Raw genomic sequence first — 16,360 nt, 5'->3', positions numbered from 1 at the left:
CAGAAGCCTGCTAACGATCCTGAATGAACCCAAAATACATGTTTTTGTAATGAAGGGGAAGCCAGAGCCCAGGGATTTGAACCCGTTTATTAGAACTGCTTTGAGAACCGTGTACTAACCATATTCCACCAATTGCTGGATATACTTAAAGTATATAATATATAATCCCACTTTAATTGATGATCGATTATCAAAAGGATTGCTGAGATGATCACAAATTTGAATTAATTGTCGTTTTGCTCATGGAACACGTGTATTAAATAAATTGTATGCTGCCTGGGAGCACTTTCATGCACGTATACGCGCTGGAGCTGTTTTTATGTAGAGCCCAGTCCCATCGTGACTGAGAGACAAAGGGGGTGGGGTCGACAACTTGTGCACATCGGCAGCTGGACGCGAGGCTGCCTGCCCACCACGGTGGCGCGCTCGGAGCGGCCAACTCGCTTGGTCGACTCCACAGTACACACACCCCAAAATGTGTGTGTGCTTCATGCCTCTTTTCTCTGCTTTTCGTACAAACTTGAGCTTCTTTGACAGTAGGGAGGGAGACAACTAAATCGTCGGGAAGATGTCCACGCCGCACCTCAACTCCTCGCCGCCCGACTACAGCCACCTCTCGGCGGCCACCACCGGCCGGCCGGACGCCTCGGAGGTGACGGCGGAGAGCAACATCCACCTGCTGCTCTTCGCCCTGTGCGTAACCATCGCCGCCGCCACCTTCGTCGGAGGCGTGTACTCGCTCCTGTCCCTTCTGCAGATGAGAAGGAAAACGTCCCTGAGTCTTATCGTGGCATCCATGTCCGTGGACGACCTGCTCAGCGTGGTGCCGCTCTCCCTCTTCATCCTCCTGCAATGGGAGCGGGACGGAGGCTCGCACAGCTTGTGCACCCTCGCCGGGCTCCTCTACGTCTTTCAAGGAGTTTCGAGTAACATGAAGGCCTGTCTGATCGCTGGCTACACTTTTTACGTGACCAAGAGGTTCGGGGTGCTATGCTCCGTCCGACACCCCCAGCGGGTGATGTGGGCCATCGCCGGCGTGTGGGCGGTCAGCCTCGCCGTCAGCGTGCTGCCTTTGTGCGGCTGGGGCAGCTTCTCGCAAGCGCCTCTCGGCTGCTTCCCGGAAAGTGAAAGCTTCTACACATTGCTGCTCTTCCTTTTGTATTCGCTGTGCTTCTGCGGCTTACTGTTCTTCTTCCTGCCGCTCACCTACCAGCTGCTGTGCTCCGGAGAGCCACAGAGGAACGTGCAGTGCATGGGATATCTGGGCGACGTCCGCTCGCTCTCTCGGGACAGCCTAGACAAAAGTTTCGGTGCCTACAACGAACTAAGCCCGAGTTCGTGCGGGACAACGTGCGAGCTCAAGGAGGGGAAGGAGGTGGGCGAGCAGTGCCCAAGGGCCTTCTGCCGGCAAAATTCGGCGGCTGTGAGGGATTCGCCCGTGGTGTTTGCGCAAAAGCGCTTCTCCATGGTCCTGGCGGTTGTCAGGGTTACTTTGTGGATGCCAATCATGATGAGTAACAACACACGCAACACACAATGTCTTTAAACATGTATTTCAATATGTTGAATGCATATTTTCATAAAGAAAAATGAATGTGCTTGCTTTAGCAAACAAGTGTCAACTAGTGGTACCTTGAGATACCAGTTTAATTCGTTCCATGATGATATATATACAGTGCCCAGCATAAATGAGTACACCCCAACAGGTTTGTTTATAAGAACACTTTTAAAGTTTCCTTTCAGAATCAAGATTTTCTTTGAGAAACTATACTAGAAAATACTCCCACAAATGTGGGCCATTGAATGCAAACAAGATTTGTTCATTTGTACACACACAAAAAAAGTCATTTTCTTTACAAATGTATTCAAGACCGCGTTGCACAAATAAGTAGACCCTGAGAAAAAGACTGACAGCTTGTTCATTCCAGGCCTAGCAGACATGTTGCTGTCCATAATAGTCATGGAGGTCATACAAAATACTAGATATAGTCGTTTTATGTTGTGGGCTGTATTCATTTTTTTTTGCATTCATTAAATTGATTAAAATTAAGATGTTTTAATTTGTACATTATATTATCAACCGTGCGTCGCTGATGGTGTAGTGGTACACACGCCTGAGTTCTGTGTGGGCAGCGTGGGATCGGTTCCCACTCAGTGACTGTGTCTGTGTGTGCCCTGTGACTTGCTGGCGACTAGTTCAGGGCGTAGTCCGCCTTTCACGCATAGTCAACTGGGATAGGCTCCAGCACCTCCCCACACATTATCAACCTTACTTTCATGTTAGGAGTTGAACACATACTGTAAAAATATAAAAATATTTTGTCAAAATTTGGGAAATTGTTCTTATGTTCATTGAGATATTGAATAAAATCTTTACATTTTTCAAGGGAGGTGTACTCGCATATGCTGAGCACTGTGTGTGGAGTGGAAAAAACAGTCTACCAAATCATCTGCCAAACTGATGATTGATGTGAAGTGAGTTGAGTTCACTACAACCATACAGGGCTGGGATTTTTGCTCACAGTTGACCTCAACTTTATCTGTATTAGCATGTTGGCTTGGCCTCCAGTTTTTCATGTGGCCCCTTAACCCTCCTTGTGGCTTTAAATATGGGAACCGCAATAATAGAAAAAGCTCAGCATAATTCTCGTAGCCTCCTTGCTTTTGAGGATTCTATTTGAACACATTTTTAGATTTACTATAACCTATTCAAAGTATTGTCAATATAGCGACATCAAAACCCAGAATACTGTACTATACTCTAAAAAGCAGATCTGATAAAGACTTTGAGTGATTCCCTCCACATTCCTCTGCATCCTTATCTCCACGCAAGTTGAATCGGCATCGCCTCGGTTTCATTCGCATTCATCATTTCCTCCTCTTTTCTTCACAGACTCTGATGCTGGTGCGCCATGCCGCCAATGCACGCAGCTCATCCCTAGAGACACTCGGCTTCTTCCTCACGTTGCTCGCGCCTGCCGTCACGCCGCTCTTTGTGCTATCCAAGCACTGGATCCACATGCCGTGCGGTTGCTTCATTAACTGCACCCGTGAACCTAGACCGGACCCCTCAGGTATACTGTAATTATACTTTGTAGGACAACTACTGTATTTCATGAAATCCTCAAGTGGATTTTGCTATAATTGATGTGACCTAGAATAAATGAGCAGCACACATCAAATAGCCACCAATATTTATTCCGCCAGTTTAAAAAAAAAGTGGTACCACTAGTTACCTGAATGAGCCACATGTTTTTTTACCGCTTATTACCACAATCCACAGTGCTGCTAACATGAAACAAACAAACAAAATATTGTAGCAAATGGATAATGTAATAATGTTTCAAATATAACTCTCAGTTGTAGTACATTCTCCTGATTTCAGTGTAAGCAATGTGGGTGTGATACAATTCAAGGATGCAACGATTTTATAATGTAACAATTTGGTTTGTCAAATCAAAACCAGTTTTCCAATTCGAATCGGGTTTTGTTACACTTTACCCGTACTAACCTAGCATTAGACTAGTCTACTGCTCAGACAGAACTGATTGTCAAATTTTCTTTTCACAGCAATGAAAAGAAGATTCAAGTTCCACCTTTCCCTCCAAAAAGGCTGCGGAGTGTTCAAGCTGTCCCAAACTATCATGTCTCATGACAACGCACCGGCCGAGAAGCAAGCCTACCACAACCTCTCCAACAACAATTTCCCAAATAGCCGTCTGCATGTGCTGGAGACTGGTGGGCCATGCAGCTTGGGCCCAAATTTGGCTTTCACTGCAACACTGCCCGTGGACAGCTCCTTTCATTCAGACCTCTTGTTAGAGGATGTTGGCAGTGGCAGAGAGGCACTGGCTGATTGTCCTCCGCTACCCTGCGAGAACCATGGAGGTGAGGAGGGCTTCGACGACATTCCCTCCCTACGTCTTAATCACCGGGAGAAGGAGCGCCATCTCACAGACACGTCGTCTGTGTTCGAGGGCTCGGAGAGGAGGCTGTCGCATGAAGAGTGCCGGAAAATTGAACTGACTGATTGGGAGTGGTGCAGGAGCAAATCTGAGAGGACACAAAGACAGGTAAAGCACTGCCCACGTGCTTTGTTTATAATTTTGACACCGAACCACTTCATGAAGCAATTTGTAGCTGTCGTTTTGCAGGACAGTATATGGCTGGTGAGAATTGATTTTCCCCTGAAACTCAATTCTCCATTGCTTTTGTATGCTAGTCACACAATTGCTGCATTAGCATGCTATATATCTTGGCCATAAAGACGATTGACTAGAAGCGATTAGAGACTCAGGACTGTAAAATGGCTGGCTTTTAATCTCCCCTCATGTGTTTACATTTGGTCCAAAGGGAAATTAGACAGTTTTATGTCTGTGCACATTTGCTCGTTTGTGATAAGTGACAGGTAGAAATTGCGTACACGCTTATAGACAAAACAAACCATCATAAAATCTTTATTCATTCTACCGGCAACATTTCAAAGTAATGTTTAACTACTGGTGAAACTAAATATCGATATTGCAATGTATCTAACTATTTGTCTGTTACAGTTTTGATACAATGACATCATATATTGATATTGTCTGAATGTACATCTACAGAGAGGCACAAAAAATGTGAATTTTTAATCCAATAAAAGAGTGATGGAAGAAAAATATTTTATTCATAGTAATAGCAACCTTATAACATGCCATTTAAATGGAATTTTCATTTTATGAAAAATGACGTACTGTAGATGGCGTCATCCTATATGAATGCATTCAAAAAGTCCCGTTTGTTTTGGGTCACCCTGTAAAAACACCTCATGTTCACCCAACCTTGCACAGCTTAACAAACATTAGCATCCTCTTCTCTTACTACTGATAAACGGTCAGTTGTTCATGTTTTAATGGTCAAACCTATTCAAGAGAAATCAAAATTTGACTTGGTTATAATGGAGAGGGAACTGGAAGTGATACTGTCACCTCTTGGCATTTTAAAGGTATTTGTGTTGTGGAGGAGTTGTGCTCATGTCACTTATTATAATGGTTCAAGATTTATTTTATTTTTTTTTAAGTCCAATTCTTCCAGAAGATTAAGTGGGGAGCTAAGAGTGCATTTGTCTGCTTAAGTTTGATAAATAATTGTGTTTGGTTATGCTACTATTACCGACAGCTGTAGAAACAGTTTGAAGAAGTCATTAAGGGCTACTCAGGTCAATATGGAGTTGATTAAGGAACATGACTTGACAGCTCGTGATCAGGAGTACAATCATCCTTTTGATTAAAGGAGCCATTTCTTCTTTTCATGAAGACACATGTACCAGTTGTGAGGTGCTTTGTCTTTATCTATGCCAATCAGAATTTACTTGCAAGATAACAATTGTTTTGTCAACCGCACAGCTGCTTAGAAAGGTCCGCTTGTCGTCGCTTTGTTGGGTGTATTTTTTTTTTTTTTTAGCTATGCCTCTGTCCCGTCCACATCGCTTGATCTGGGCTAAACCTCAAATGGATTGGGACCAGTCGGGCAATCAAATGAGAGGCTGTCACCCATCCTTTAGGCAGATAATTTAAGCATGTCTGTCAAAAGTAAATATTCATTGCATGCTGCTCCACAGAGTTCAGCTCACAGTTGGGCTCGGATCTATTTATTGACTTGTTAGGGGAGGGGCGTTAGAGCCTGGGATGTGTACTCATGTCTATATTAATTGGATTTATCCATTAGAGGCTAACATGTTTTTGTAATTGTGCTTTGCACAAGGTACAAGGATATTGTGAAGGAAGTCAACACCTGAATAAAGCATGACACCATTTTATTTTATTTATTTTTAATTTTTTATTTTTTTGGGGGGGGTTCTTAATTTCCAAACCCAATTGAAATGAGACTGAAGTGTTAAACTGATTAAATGTTTGCAGGGCGGTAAAAGTGAAATACCCATACAGTATTATGTATGAAATTGATACACACACGCACACCCACGTGCACACATGCACCTGCACACCCCCACACACACACTGTATCTCTGCTATACTTTAAAAGTCTGAAGCATTTTTGCTTGAAAACCACCAGAGAGTGTAAATTTCACAGTGCATGCATACACACACGGTCTGGCTTTGGCTCGCTCTCATTTTGCATCTGGTTTAAGTCAAAGACGACTAGTGTGTCCTAGTTTTTCGCTGAAATGAACTCTATTACTGCATAGCTTGTGTAGGCTTCCTCCACTGATTTGGGTCAGTATAAGACCGCCAAAAAATTCAGACGCTGCATGTTTTTATATGTGATATTATATTTCCTCTAATGGCGGCCTCCTTTCCGATATATGCCACATACCCAAGTCATCCCCAGGTGTATTGTCAACTGCAATAAATAAATGCCACAGCTCAAATAGATGCCTCCTCTCTTAGGTTGTGCCTCTTGGTGGTTGTACAGGGGTCTTCAGTTTACAACAGTTGCAAGGTTACGGACGACGCGTGATGTACGAATGTGGTCATGTGGCACAAGACGGTACGCTCAGTTACCGTTTTTTTTAGAGTCATAGCGATCTGATCATGGCAATTGGAGCCGATCATGTGATTTTTCAGCAGACTGGTATTGGCTGAAAATGTTGGAATTCTCTTAATTTCTAAAGTCAAGAATGAAACGTTTGATTTGTTTATTTGATTTGAACCACTTACAGCCATATCAAAACCATTTTGGGATAACTTTATTTGAATTTTTAAAAAAGTAAGATGTTACGGCAATTTGGATGCACTCTTTTTCTTCGTAATGCAATTCCACGATATCGAGATCGAGATGCGGTATCGGCATATACTTTAAAACATATGACTAGGACTCAGACATGGGCCAGAAAAAATGTGATCTGGACATCTGTACTGTTTTGCATTTGATTGTTTTAATATATGACCCTTACTGTCTGCAATTGGCTGGCAACCACTTTAGGGTGTACCCTGCCTACTCTCTGAAAACAGCTGAGCACCCCTGCGACCCTCGTGACAATAAGCAATTTGGATAATGGATGGATAGTTGATCTTTACTGTAATTATGACTTTACCACTGTATTGTGTTAGCGTAAGTCCTCACTTAGGTACAAATTCGGGTTAGATCGTCACCGTAGGAACAGAGGATCCCCTGTAATTACCATTAGTATGAGTGATACCACTCTGTCACATTAAATGCACACACCGCATACAAAGCAAACATCAGATATTGATCCTATATCATTAGGCACTGTACAGTATAATTAAATATACTTAATATACAGTACTATTTCATGTCATTATAAACATGTATTTGGAAGAAAAAAAAAAGGATCCCACCTTTTAGATGTTTGGTGCTCTCTGCAGATGAATAAACGCCCCCGTCAACTATATGAAGAAATACAGGAAGGCTGAAAAATGGCAAAATTAAAGAGCACCCCATGGTGCATGAAAAGCAGCTTATTTATCCTGGCGTACAAGCTGCAGAGAGACCCACAAAGCTATACATCACCAACAAAGTTTGTGATTTATGGTGCCCCTGGCTGTGTTTTGCTGCTCATTAGCAGGCTGGATGTCATTATCCATTGTCTCTGCTGCCTACCGTCAACCCCTCTGGCCTTCATTCTCCAGAGAGAGAGTCTGAATTAAAGCTTAAAGACATCTTTAGCCTCTCACTGACATCAGACTCCGTTGCGGAGCACGTTTGACACACCGCTGCCCGGGAGCAAAACTGAAACCCTTTAAGCCTTCTGCGAGTGCATCCATTCATAAATAGGTGCTGTTATATGGTTACAGGGTGCACAATGTAACGGAAGATCATATTGAATGTGGCGAGACGCTACAAAACCGAAATCGATACACTGCAAACATCACAGAAAATGCTTACATCGATCGATGCAGACTCGAGAAGGAGTCTCACAGGTATTCATTTTTGGTAGTCATTTTATACTCAAGAAGGGTTATCTTTTAAGACTCTCAACTTTGCCAAAGTAGTATTTCAGTGAAATGTTGTGCCTAACCCTGAGAATTTGATATATGGAAAGAAAGACGAGTAATAAGTCAACCAGTGTGGTTGCAGTATTGGCTTCGGCTTCAGATCAGGGTGTCTCACACCTGCATTGTGAAGAAGAAAGAAATGACAAATAATGATTCATATTTGATAATAATGATAATATTTGATGTTTCCAGCTGTAGTTCTATAGTCTATGCTTTATTTGGATTTTCGTTTTGAATCCAATACTGAGTTCATAAAATTTGCTGACTGCCGATGGAAGCATGAGATGAGGTGAGGCAGACAGTATTCTGGCTCACAAAGGTGAATAAACCACAAGGAAAACACCGGCAATGGTCCCAAAATGTCCAGGGGCCCCAAATCGTCTCATTAACAACCGATTAAGAAGGTTTTCTTTTATTTTAAGCACATACTAATTACCCCTAACTGTTTTCTGAGCAGCTCATGGAGGAAAAAAATTACCCTTAACACACCCCATACAGGATAATCACTCAGAGATAAATGGGCCTTCACTGACTTTGATCGCAAGGGAAGGAAAATGCTCATATTTGGCCTAATTGGCGATATGAAAGAACCTTGCTTTAGCTTGACTCCAACAATAACTCGCTAAAGATGTGCAGTTTTGAGGAATTGCTTTCGCACTATGTTTATTGTGGTGATAGTTTGCACATAGTTTGGTGGACCACTGCATTATGCCAACATGTGTTATTTGGTTACTTTATGTTACTAAAAGGGGAATAATTATTGTCTGCTGACGTGACTACACTTGGCTCCATCACATGACACTACCCTGACTTAAAGTCATTTATTGGAGATGCTGGATAACCTTCATCCAAGGCTGCACCATCAAACGTAATCATTCATTATTTGATTTCTGGCAGATCCCTCCTAAATAGATTTATGCCTCCACAACGCTCTCACTTCCATCTGTGTGCTCATCACGCTGATGGCTTGTAAGCATTATTTGATTTACTTGACAATGTGTCTTCGGCGTTGAGGTCTCCCTCCCTCTTTCCCCTCTACTCCCCCACTCATTCACACTGATACAGAGACACTGACAAGGTAATGGAGCCAGGCATTGACATCCTCTTTTGTCTCTAATGTGCGCCGTCTCCACAGTCATTACAGTAAAAGCTGCTAATGTAAATAATGTAGAGGCTTTAATGACACCCGCCACAGTCTCCCCCTGCTGTCTCATTTGCAAACAGAGCAGCCACGGCTCAATTATTTTGTGATAAATCTGCCAGAATGTAGCCATGGCCGGGGCTGCAATTAAATAATCCCATTATTGGTGTAGAAACAAAGAAGCTGGAGACTACATTGTAACATAACAGACACCTCGCCAACGGAGTGTGTAAAATGGTTGATTGCAGCATTTTCACATCTTTGCATTACTAATATTTAGTTCAGGGCAATTAATCAATGTTCTGAATGTTAATCAACGGCTGAACTGTTTTCTGAAGCTGAGCCGTGATTGGTCATTACCTGAGCCCTGAACAGTTGAGATTTGTCATTTTCAGTCGACAGAAGTGACAAAATGGCTGCCCGCGGAGATGGCTAAAAACGAGTGGATTAACTCTTATTCCACAAACACAATATTTATCAGAATGCGTTATTTCAACTAGTGAGCCTGCAAAGAACATACTCTTGAAAACAATTCGTTTGGGTTGACTTCCTCTTTCACTAAGACACTTCATTTGTGAGCCATATTTGACCCAGATTTTTTTTCAAGCCTCAACAACTACAGTGTTATAAACAGACCTTTATTTTCAGAACCACTGCACATAAACTGAAAAACTGCACTTTATTTTAACACTGAACACAAGTCCAAACTGGAACACAGCATGCTTTTTAACTGCATTCATCCATCCATCAAATTGTTGTGTTGTGCATGGCCACTTTTCTTCTCATCATTTCCTTCCTGCCACCATTCCTAGCAGGAGCCAGATGTAGCCATATTTGGATTTGGCATCGATTTCCTGGTCTTTGGCTCCTAGATGCCTGAATATCTATCCGTTTCTTTGCCGCTTTATCCTCACGAGGGGCACAGGGGTGCTGGAGCCTATCCAGCCGTCTTTAGGCTGCGGGCGGGGGACACCTTGAATTTGTTGCCAGCCAATCGCAGGGCACACAGAAACAGACCATCACACACACTCACAATCACACCTAGGGGCAATTTAGAGTGATCAATCAACCTACCATGCAAGTTTTTGGAACGTGGGAGGAAACCGGAGTACCCGGAGAAAACCCACGCAGGCACGGGGAGAACCTGCAAACTCCACACAGGAAGGTCGGAGCCAGAATCGAACCCATGACCTCTGAACTGTAAGGCAGACATGCTAACCAGTTGACCACCATGCCGCAGTAACTGAATAGCAAGTTAGAAATGTGACGATTAAGAAAATATTTGATATAAATCTGATTATTTTGTTGTACGAAGCTGATATTAATTGACGTAGTGTGTAAGTTATGGGAAACATCCATCCATCCATTATCGATACCGCTTATCCTCACAAGGGTCGTGGGCGTGCTGGAGCCTATCCCAGCTGTCTTTGGGCAGTAGGCGGGAGAAACCCTGAATTGGTTGCCAGCCAATCGCAGGGAACACAGAGACAAACAAACATCCGCATTCACAATCACACCTAGGGGCAATTTAGAGAGACCAATCAACTTAAGGGAAACATATCCATTACTAAGAATGAATAATAGTCCAACTTGAAATAAAATAATTTCAATGGTCTCTTCTTCCAATGTAGAGGTCAACAGCTGGTCTGTCCATCCCGCTGTGCGCCTTCCAGGGAACCGTGTCGCTGCAAGCCCCCACTGGGAAGACCCTTTCTCTGTCCACCTATGAGGTCAGCAGCGATGGACTGAAAATCTCCCCCCAAAATTCCAAGAGGGTATGCAAAAGTCTATTATTTCATTCTATATTCTGAATCATTGTAAATCATTTATTTCTTCAAGTCACATTTTGTTTTATTTAAAGTACAGTATTTCTTGATTTGTATGACTGATATTGTAGTCACTCATTGGAACGTTTGCCAATTTTATCAGGACTGTATTTCATTGTACCGTACTTTCAAGCAATATATTTTTGATCGACCTCAGTAGAGTTATTCATTTACTGCTATGCTTATCACTAAATTTGCTCTCTGTGGTGTGGACATGCACTGCACCATCACATTAGATAAGACAAATGTACTGTATATACCCTTGGACATTTTAACCAACTGGGATTTATTTGTTCATTGGATTTTATTTGAGATTTCATTTAATTTGTGAATGTTCTTTATGTCATTGTACTGTGTAACTTACCATATTAAGGAAATTAGAAAATGACTTCAAGTATACTTACCACTATTTAAAAAAAAAAAGACTTGGTAAAAGTAATAATTTACTGGTATGACTCACAGCATCTTGCTTTGCTTGTGATTCCAAAAAGTGTAGAGACCCCTCACAATTACAATTTGACTTGCAGAATTTGTGATAAAAGATGAATGAATGATAAAGAAGGAAGGACTCTGGAATATCGTTAACCACAAGAAATCAATTAACCTTATAAAAAATCAGCAAAGGTTTGCATTCCGTCAGACTGACGGACCGGTCCATTAGTGATGGACTGATGCCTGTTTTGGTGACGAATGACAGGACACCTTTTGAAAAAGACGGACAGATGAATAACAGAAGGGGTTTTTCATTTGTCACTGACAGACCATTAGTCTGTCATTGGCGGACACCTGTTATCTGACATTATTTGGGGAGGGACAACTGACGGACCGACGGACTAACTGACAGACTTAAAGGGGAAATCACCCGCACATATATTTTTCAAGAATATGTTCCCAGCAGGCGGCACGGTGGTCGACTGGTTAGCACGTCCTCCTCACAGTTCAGAGGTCGTGGGTTCGATCCCGGCTCCGGCCTCCCTGTGTGGAGTTTGCATGTTCTCCCCGTGCCTGCGTGGGTTTTCTCCGGGCTCTCCGGTTTCCTCCCACATTCCAAAAAACATGCATGGTAAGTTGATTGGATACTCTAAATTGCCCCTAGGTGTGATTGTGAGTGCGGATGTTTGTCTCTGTGTGCCCTGCGATTGGCTGGCAACCAGTTCAGGGTGTCCCCCGCCTACTGCCCAAAGACAGCTGGGATAGGCTCCAGCACGCCCCGCGACCCTTGTGAGGAGAAGCGGTACAGATAATGGATGGATGGATGGATGTTCCCAGCAGGCCCACTAGTTGAAACACGGCATTGTGAATAGTGTGTTTGTGGAATATGAGTTAAGCAGCAAAATCCACCCCTTTTTAGCCATCTCAGGGGGCGGCCATTTTGTTACTTCTGTCAACTGATACACATCACAGCTGCTCAGGGCTCAGGTAACAACCAATCACGGCTCAGCTTCAGAAAAAAGGTCAGCCGTGATTGGTCGTTACCTGAGCCCTGAGTAGTTATGATGTCATTTTCAGTCGACAGAAGTGACAAAATGTCCGCCCCTCAGAGATGGCTAAAAACGAGTGGATTAACTCCTATTCCACAAAGACAATATTTATCAGAACGCATTCTTTCAACTTGTGGGCTTTCATAGAACATATTCTTGAAAAAAAATGTTTGGGTTGACTTCACTTTAACTGACTGACTGACTGATTGACTGACGGACAGACAGACTGATGGACTGACGATTACAATTCAGTTCATCACGAAAAAGGACGGACTGACGAAGACGGGTACCTTGGCCGCTGATGGATGATGAATGACGGACCAGCAAAATTTTGTAAAATGCCCACCTCTGCAAATCAGTAGTGTTAGATGTAATAGGACTTAAATAAACAAAGCATTCATCAAGAATGTAATCACAAGTAATTGCTCCCTGTGGGTCTTTGAAGTACTGTGAATACAGTAGGCATGGTGCCTAGTGGTGAGCATGTCTGCCTCACAGTTTATAAGTAAATTCGGTTGGCTAGCGACCAGTCCAAGGTATAACAACCAATACCAGATGGCATATGATGTAGCTCACCCTTGATCTTAAAAAGGACAAGAATATAAAAATGATATACACTGTATTTATGTTTATGTGGCATATTTGACTGTTAATCTCCTGGTGGCCTACAGGTGGAGGTGTACCGCTCCAAATCGGTGGGTCATGAGCCCAGTGCAGATGACAAAGCGTCAGGTGGCCAGACAGGCGAATTGAACATCGCTGATGTCAGTATGGGACTTGACATTGGAATGGGCATCGGTCGGGGTCCCCCGGTCGGGGACACCAACGTCAAGATCCACCTGGAGGTCCTGGAGATCTGCGATAATGAGGAGGCCATGGACAGCGTCTCCATTGTGTCCAACATCAGCCAGTCATCCACTCACGCCCGCTCACCATCACTGCGCTACTCACGCAGGGAAAACCGCTTTGTTTCCTGTGACCTGGGTGAGACGGCCTCCTACTCCTTGCTCATCCCCACCACTGGCAACCCAGAGGCTGAGGCCATCAACATCACAATACCTGACACGGTGGAGGCCCATCGGCAGAACAGTAGGAAACAGACACAAGGGAGCTCGGGATATCAAGAGGAAATCCAACTGCTCAATGAGGCCTACAGAAAACAAGCTGGAGATGCGGAGGACTGAAATCCTCCAGTGTCCCAAGACTAGAACAACCTCTGCCATGGCCAACTGTTATCAGTGACTTGTTTTTATTTGATTGTCCATACTTTTGTTAGTTGGTTGCTTCTTCCATTGGCAGTGGTTCTCACAGATTGACTTTCACTTTAATATTCAATTCCCAGCCAGTGACAAATTGACAATTACCCTGTTCTTAGAAAGAGACAAAACCATGTTGCATTACAATATCTAGCATTTATTTGTCTGAGCTCCGTATACAGACACCAGTGAAGCAGCATATTGGGTGTCAACTCGGAAAAATGTCAGCTAACACTTGACTGGCAAACAGTCAGGAATGTAGTCAGATAGGATGATTCCAGCTCCTGTTTTACACTGAACAGGAAAGGCAGTACAAGGGGTCTGCGGTTTACGCCAGAGTTATGTTTTTACGGTGGCAATTTAACCAGAATTTGTACGTAGGTCACACTAAAGCGGTAGTGAAGTCATAATTACAGTAAATATTTGTATGAAAAACACTGTATATTGTAACTTAATATGTTGGGACTGTCATTAGTGGAGAGTCCCCAGTAAAAATAAAGAGCCATCGGGTGTGTAGTTGTTCACATAACTCACTTTTACGTTAGAACCTGATTCCTGGTCACAGCCCAATGTCCATTCGCAATTTCCTTTTCATTAGCTTTTACACAATGATCAGCCAAAATTGTCACATCAGAATATCCATCATGTATTTGCCTTTTATATAGAACTCATTGTATCTGTCCCAGGACCAGATACAGCAATAGATAACATCAGTCCGTGATGCTTATAATATTTGTCGAACAGCGATCATTGCTTTCAACAAAACAAGAAATGAGTCTTACATCACACCATAGCTTTTACATAGAGGCAGTGTCCAGAGAAAGTTGCCAGGTTGACTTCATCCATGTGTTCTGTGACGTTGTTGAGAGAGAAACAGCTGTGAAAATGCCAGCCAACAATTAACAGGTGACCAGTCAAGAGTGTAGCCTTGATCAATTTTTTTTAATTGAAAAATGGCGGATATATGCAAGTTACCAATGAACAGACGGTGTTAGTTGATTCCGGGGTGGACAACACCATTGAAAGCACAATGATTGCATCACCTACCTCTCAAACTTTCCATCCACATTTTTGTGGTCCAGCATTGATATTTCCATGCCCTGCCCCACCTTCCCCAGATGCATGGCTAGACCATCTGGTGAGACATAATCCTACCAGCATGTCCTTGATCTGCTCAAAGGCCAGCTCTAAAGATTTGACAAGCCCGGAGGACATTCTTGGGGAGGCATCTAGGAATCACTCATAATAGATACTCCAGACACCTCAACTAGCTCCCATTTGTTGGAATAGCTATCATTCACAAAGTCAGAGTTTAGGACACAACATGCTAGTAAGGCTTGTCTACCGGGTGGATGGAAAACGCTGAATCATTATAATTTTAACACACACGATGTTAGCACAACTAGTTGCTGTGTCTTATATTTGGTCATGCTGTGTTGCATTACTGCAGCATTGCTTAGTTCCCTTTTGAGTCCTTTTGGTCACAAACTCTAATTCTGTGACTATGGGTGAAAGTGATGATGTAAATTGACTGGTAAACTAAGAGCTCTGCCCTTCAACTCAACTGTATCGATTCATTTGTCAGTCTTGCTTTCCATTTTACGCACAATCCATCCATCAATTTTACCTATCCTGTTTGGGATCATGGATGAGCTCAGTGACCGAAGGTTCGGCTGTTTCAATCTTGGCTGTCTTGTTTTGCTATTGCTGCTATTTTGCTCTTGCTGGTGACACCAGTATCACAAACACAAAACCATACTTGTCTATGCTTTTTTTTTTTTTTTTTTTTTTTGGCAGGGATGCTCACATTCACATCTACAATACAGTCACTGAAACACTACACTTTAAATGAACAAGATCTCAAGATACAGTTTCATTGAAGCATCATCTCACCTTGAGTGTTCCAAAAAGGGTAGACGGTTCTTCCTTGGCACACCCCTCCACATATTGCATTGCTATTCGCTTTCATCATGTTTTCCTTCAACATGCTTTGTGACTAAAGGCCTAGATACACAAAACCGACGTCGGAGGTCGTGAAGCGCCGTCTGATTGGTGTAGTGACCACCATCGTCAGCGTTTGGTGGGCGTTTACGCATGGTGACTCTGCGTCGTGAGTAGTGACATTTGGTCACTCTGATTGGCTGTTAACTAGCAAATCAGCGCCCGAAGCACCACCGGGAGGTGACAAATGCGGATAAACAGTGAGCACACCTTCACTGCCTTAATCTTACAAGTACAAGAGCGATGGTTGATTTTGAATTTAAGTATTTCACAATACCGTGTCAAGAATGTCAGGGTTTACTTCGCATGGGAGTTCATCGTGAGCGAAGAATATAGCTGCATGCATTGTTTATGTTTTTATAATCCGCCCCTGGCCAATAGCTTTCCAGTTGGATTTTTCTAACAATGATAAATAGTGTCTACCGCCGCCGATGGTATGGAAGGGTATTACATCTCACGCATGCGCAGAAGGTACTTTAAAGGGACACTTGGATGAGCTTAACATTGGCACTTATATAGTAGATTTGCATGTAAAAATGACATCAGTATTAGAATGCCCCCCTCAAAAGACTCTGTAGTGATTTAAGGGCTTTTTTGGGATTAGATTTACGATTTATTTCCCCGCCCCTGTAATATTGCTCGATTTGTCAGTTCTGTTGTCTAAAACGGCGACCGATCGCCACCAAAATGCAAAGGCACA

General features: G+C 43.0%; 1 protein-coding gene across 1 annotated transcript; it reads left to right on the top strand.

Annotated features, from left to right (window-relative positions):
• The first annotated feature begins 364 nt into the window (after nucleotides 1-364).
• Nucleotides 365-14,175, top strand: LOC147145109 (putative G protein-coupled receptor 149). Its single transcript, XM_086036632.1, has 5 exons — nucleotides 365-1,511; nucleotides 2,895-3,074; nucleotides 3,571-4,073; nucleotides 10,728-10,871; nucleotides 13,075-14,175. The coding sequence occupies exons 1-5, from the start codon at nucleotides 569-571 to the stop codon at nucleotides 13,585-13,587; spliced, it is 2,283 nt and encodes a 760-aa protein (XP_085892758.1). The 5' UTR covers nucleotides 365-568; the 3' UTR covers nucleotides 13,588-14,175.
• Nucleotides 14,176-16,360: the final 2,185 nt, after the last annotated feature.

The sequence above is a fragment of the Filicampus tigris genome, chromosome 7, assembly GCF_054856515.1.
Source record: "Filicampus tigris isolate MCC_2025a chromosome 7, RoL_Ftig_1.0, whole genome shotgun sequence".
NCBI classification, from domain to species: domain Eukaryota; kingdom Metazoa; phylum Chordata; class Actinopteri; order Syngnathiformes; family Syngnathidae; genus Filicampus; species Filicampus tigris.
The sequence above is the reverse complement of the archived record's forward strand: the minus strand, read 5'-3'. Positions and strand labels throughout refer to the sequence as shown.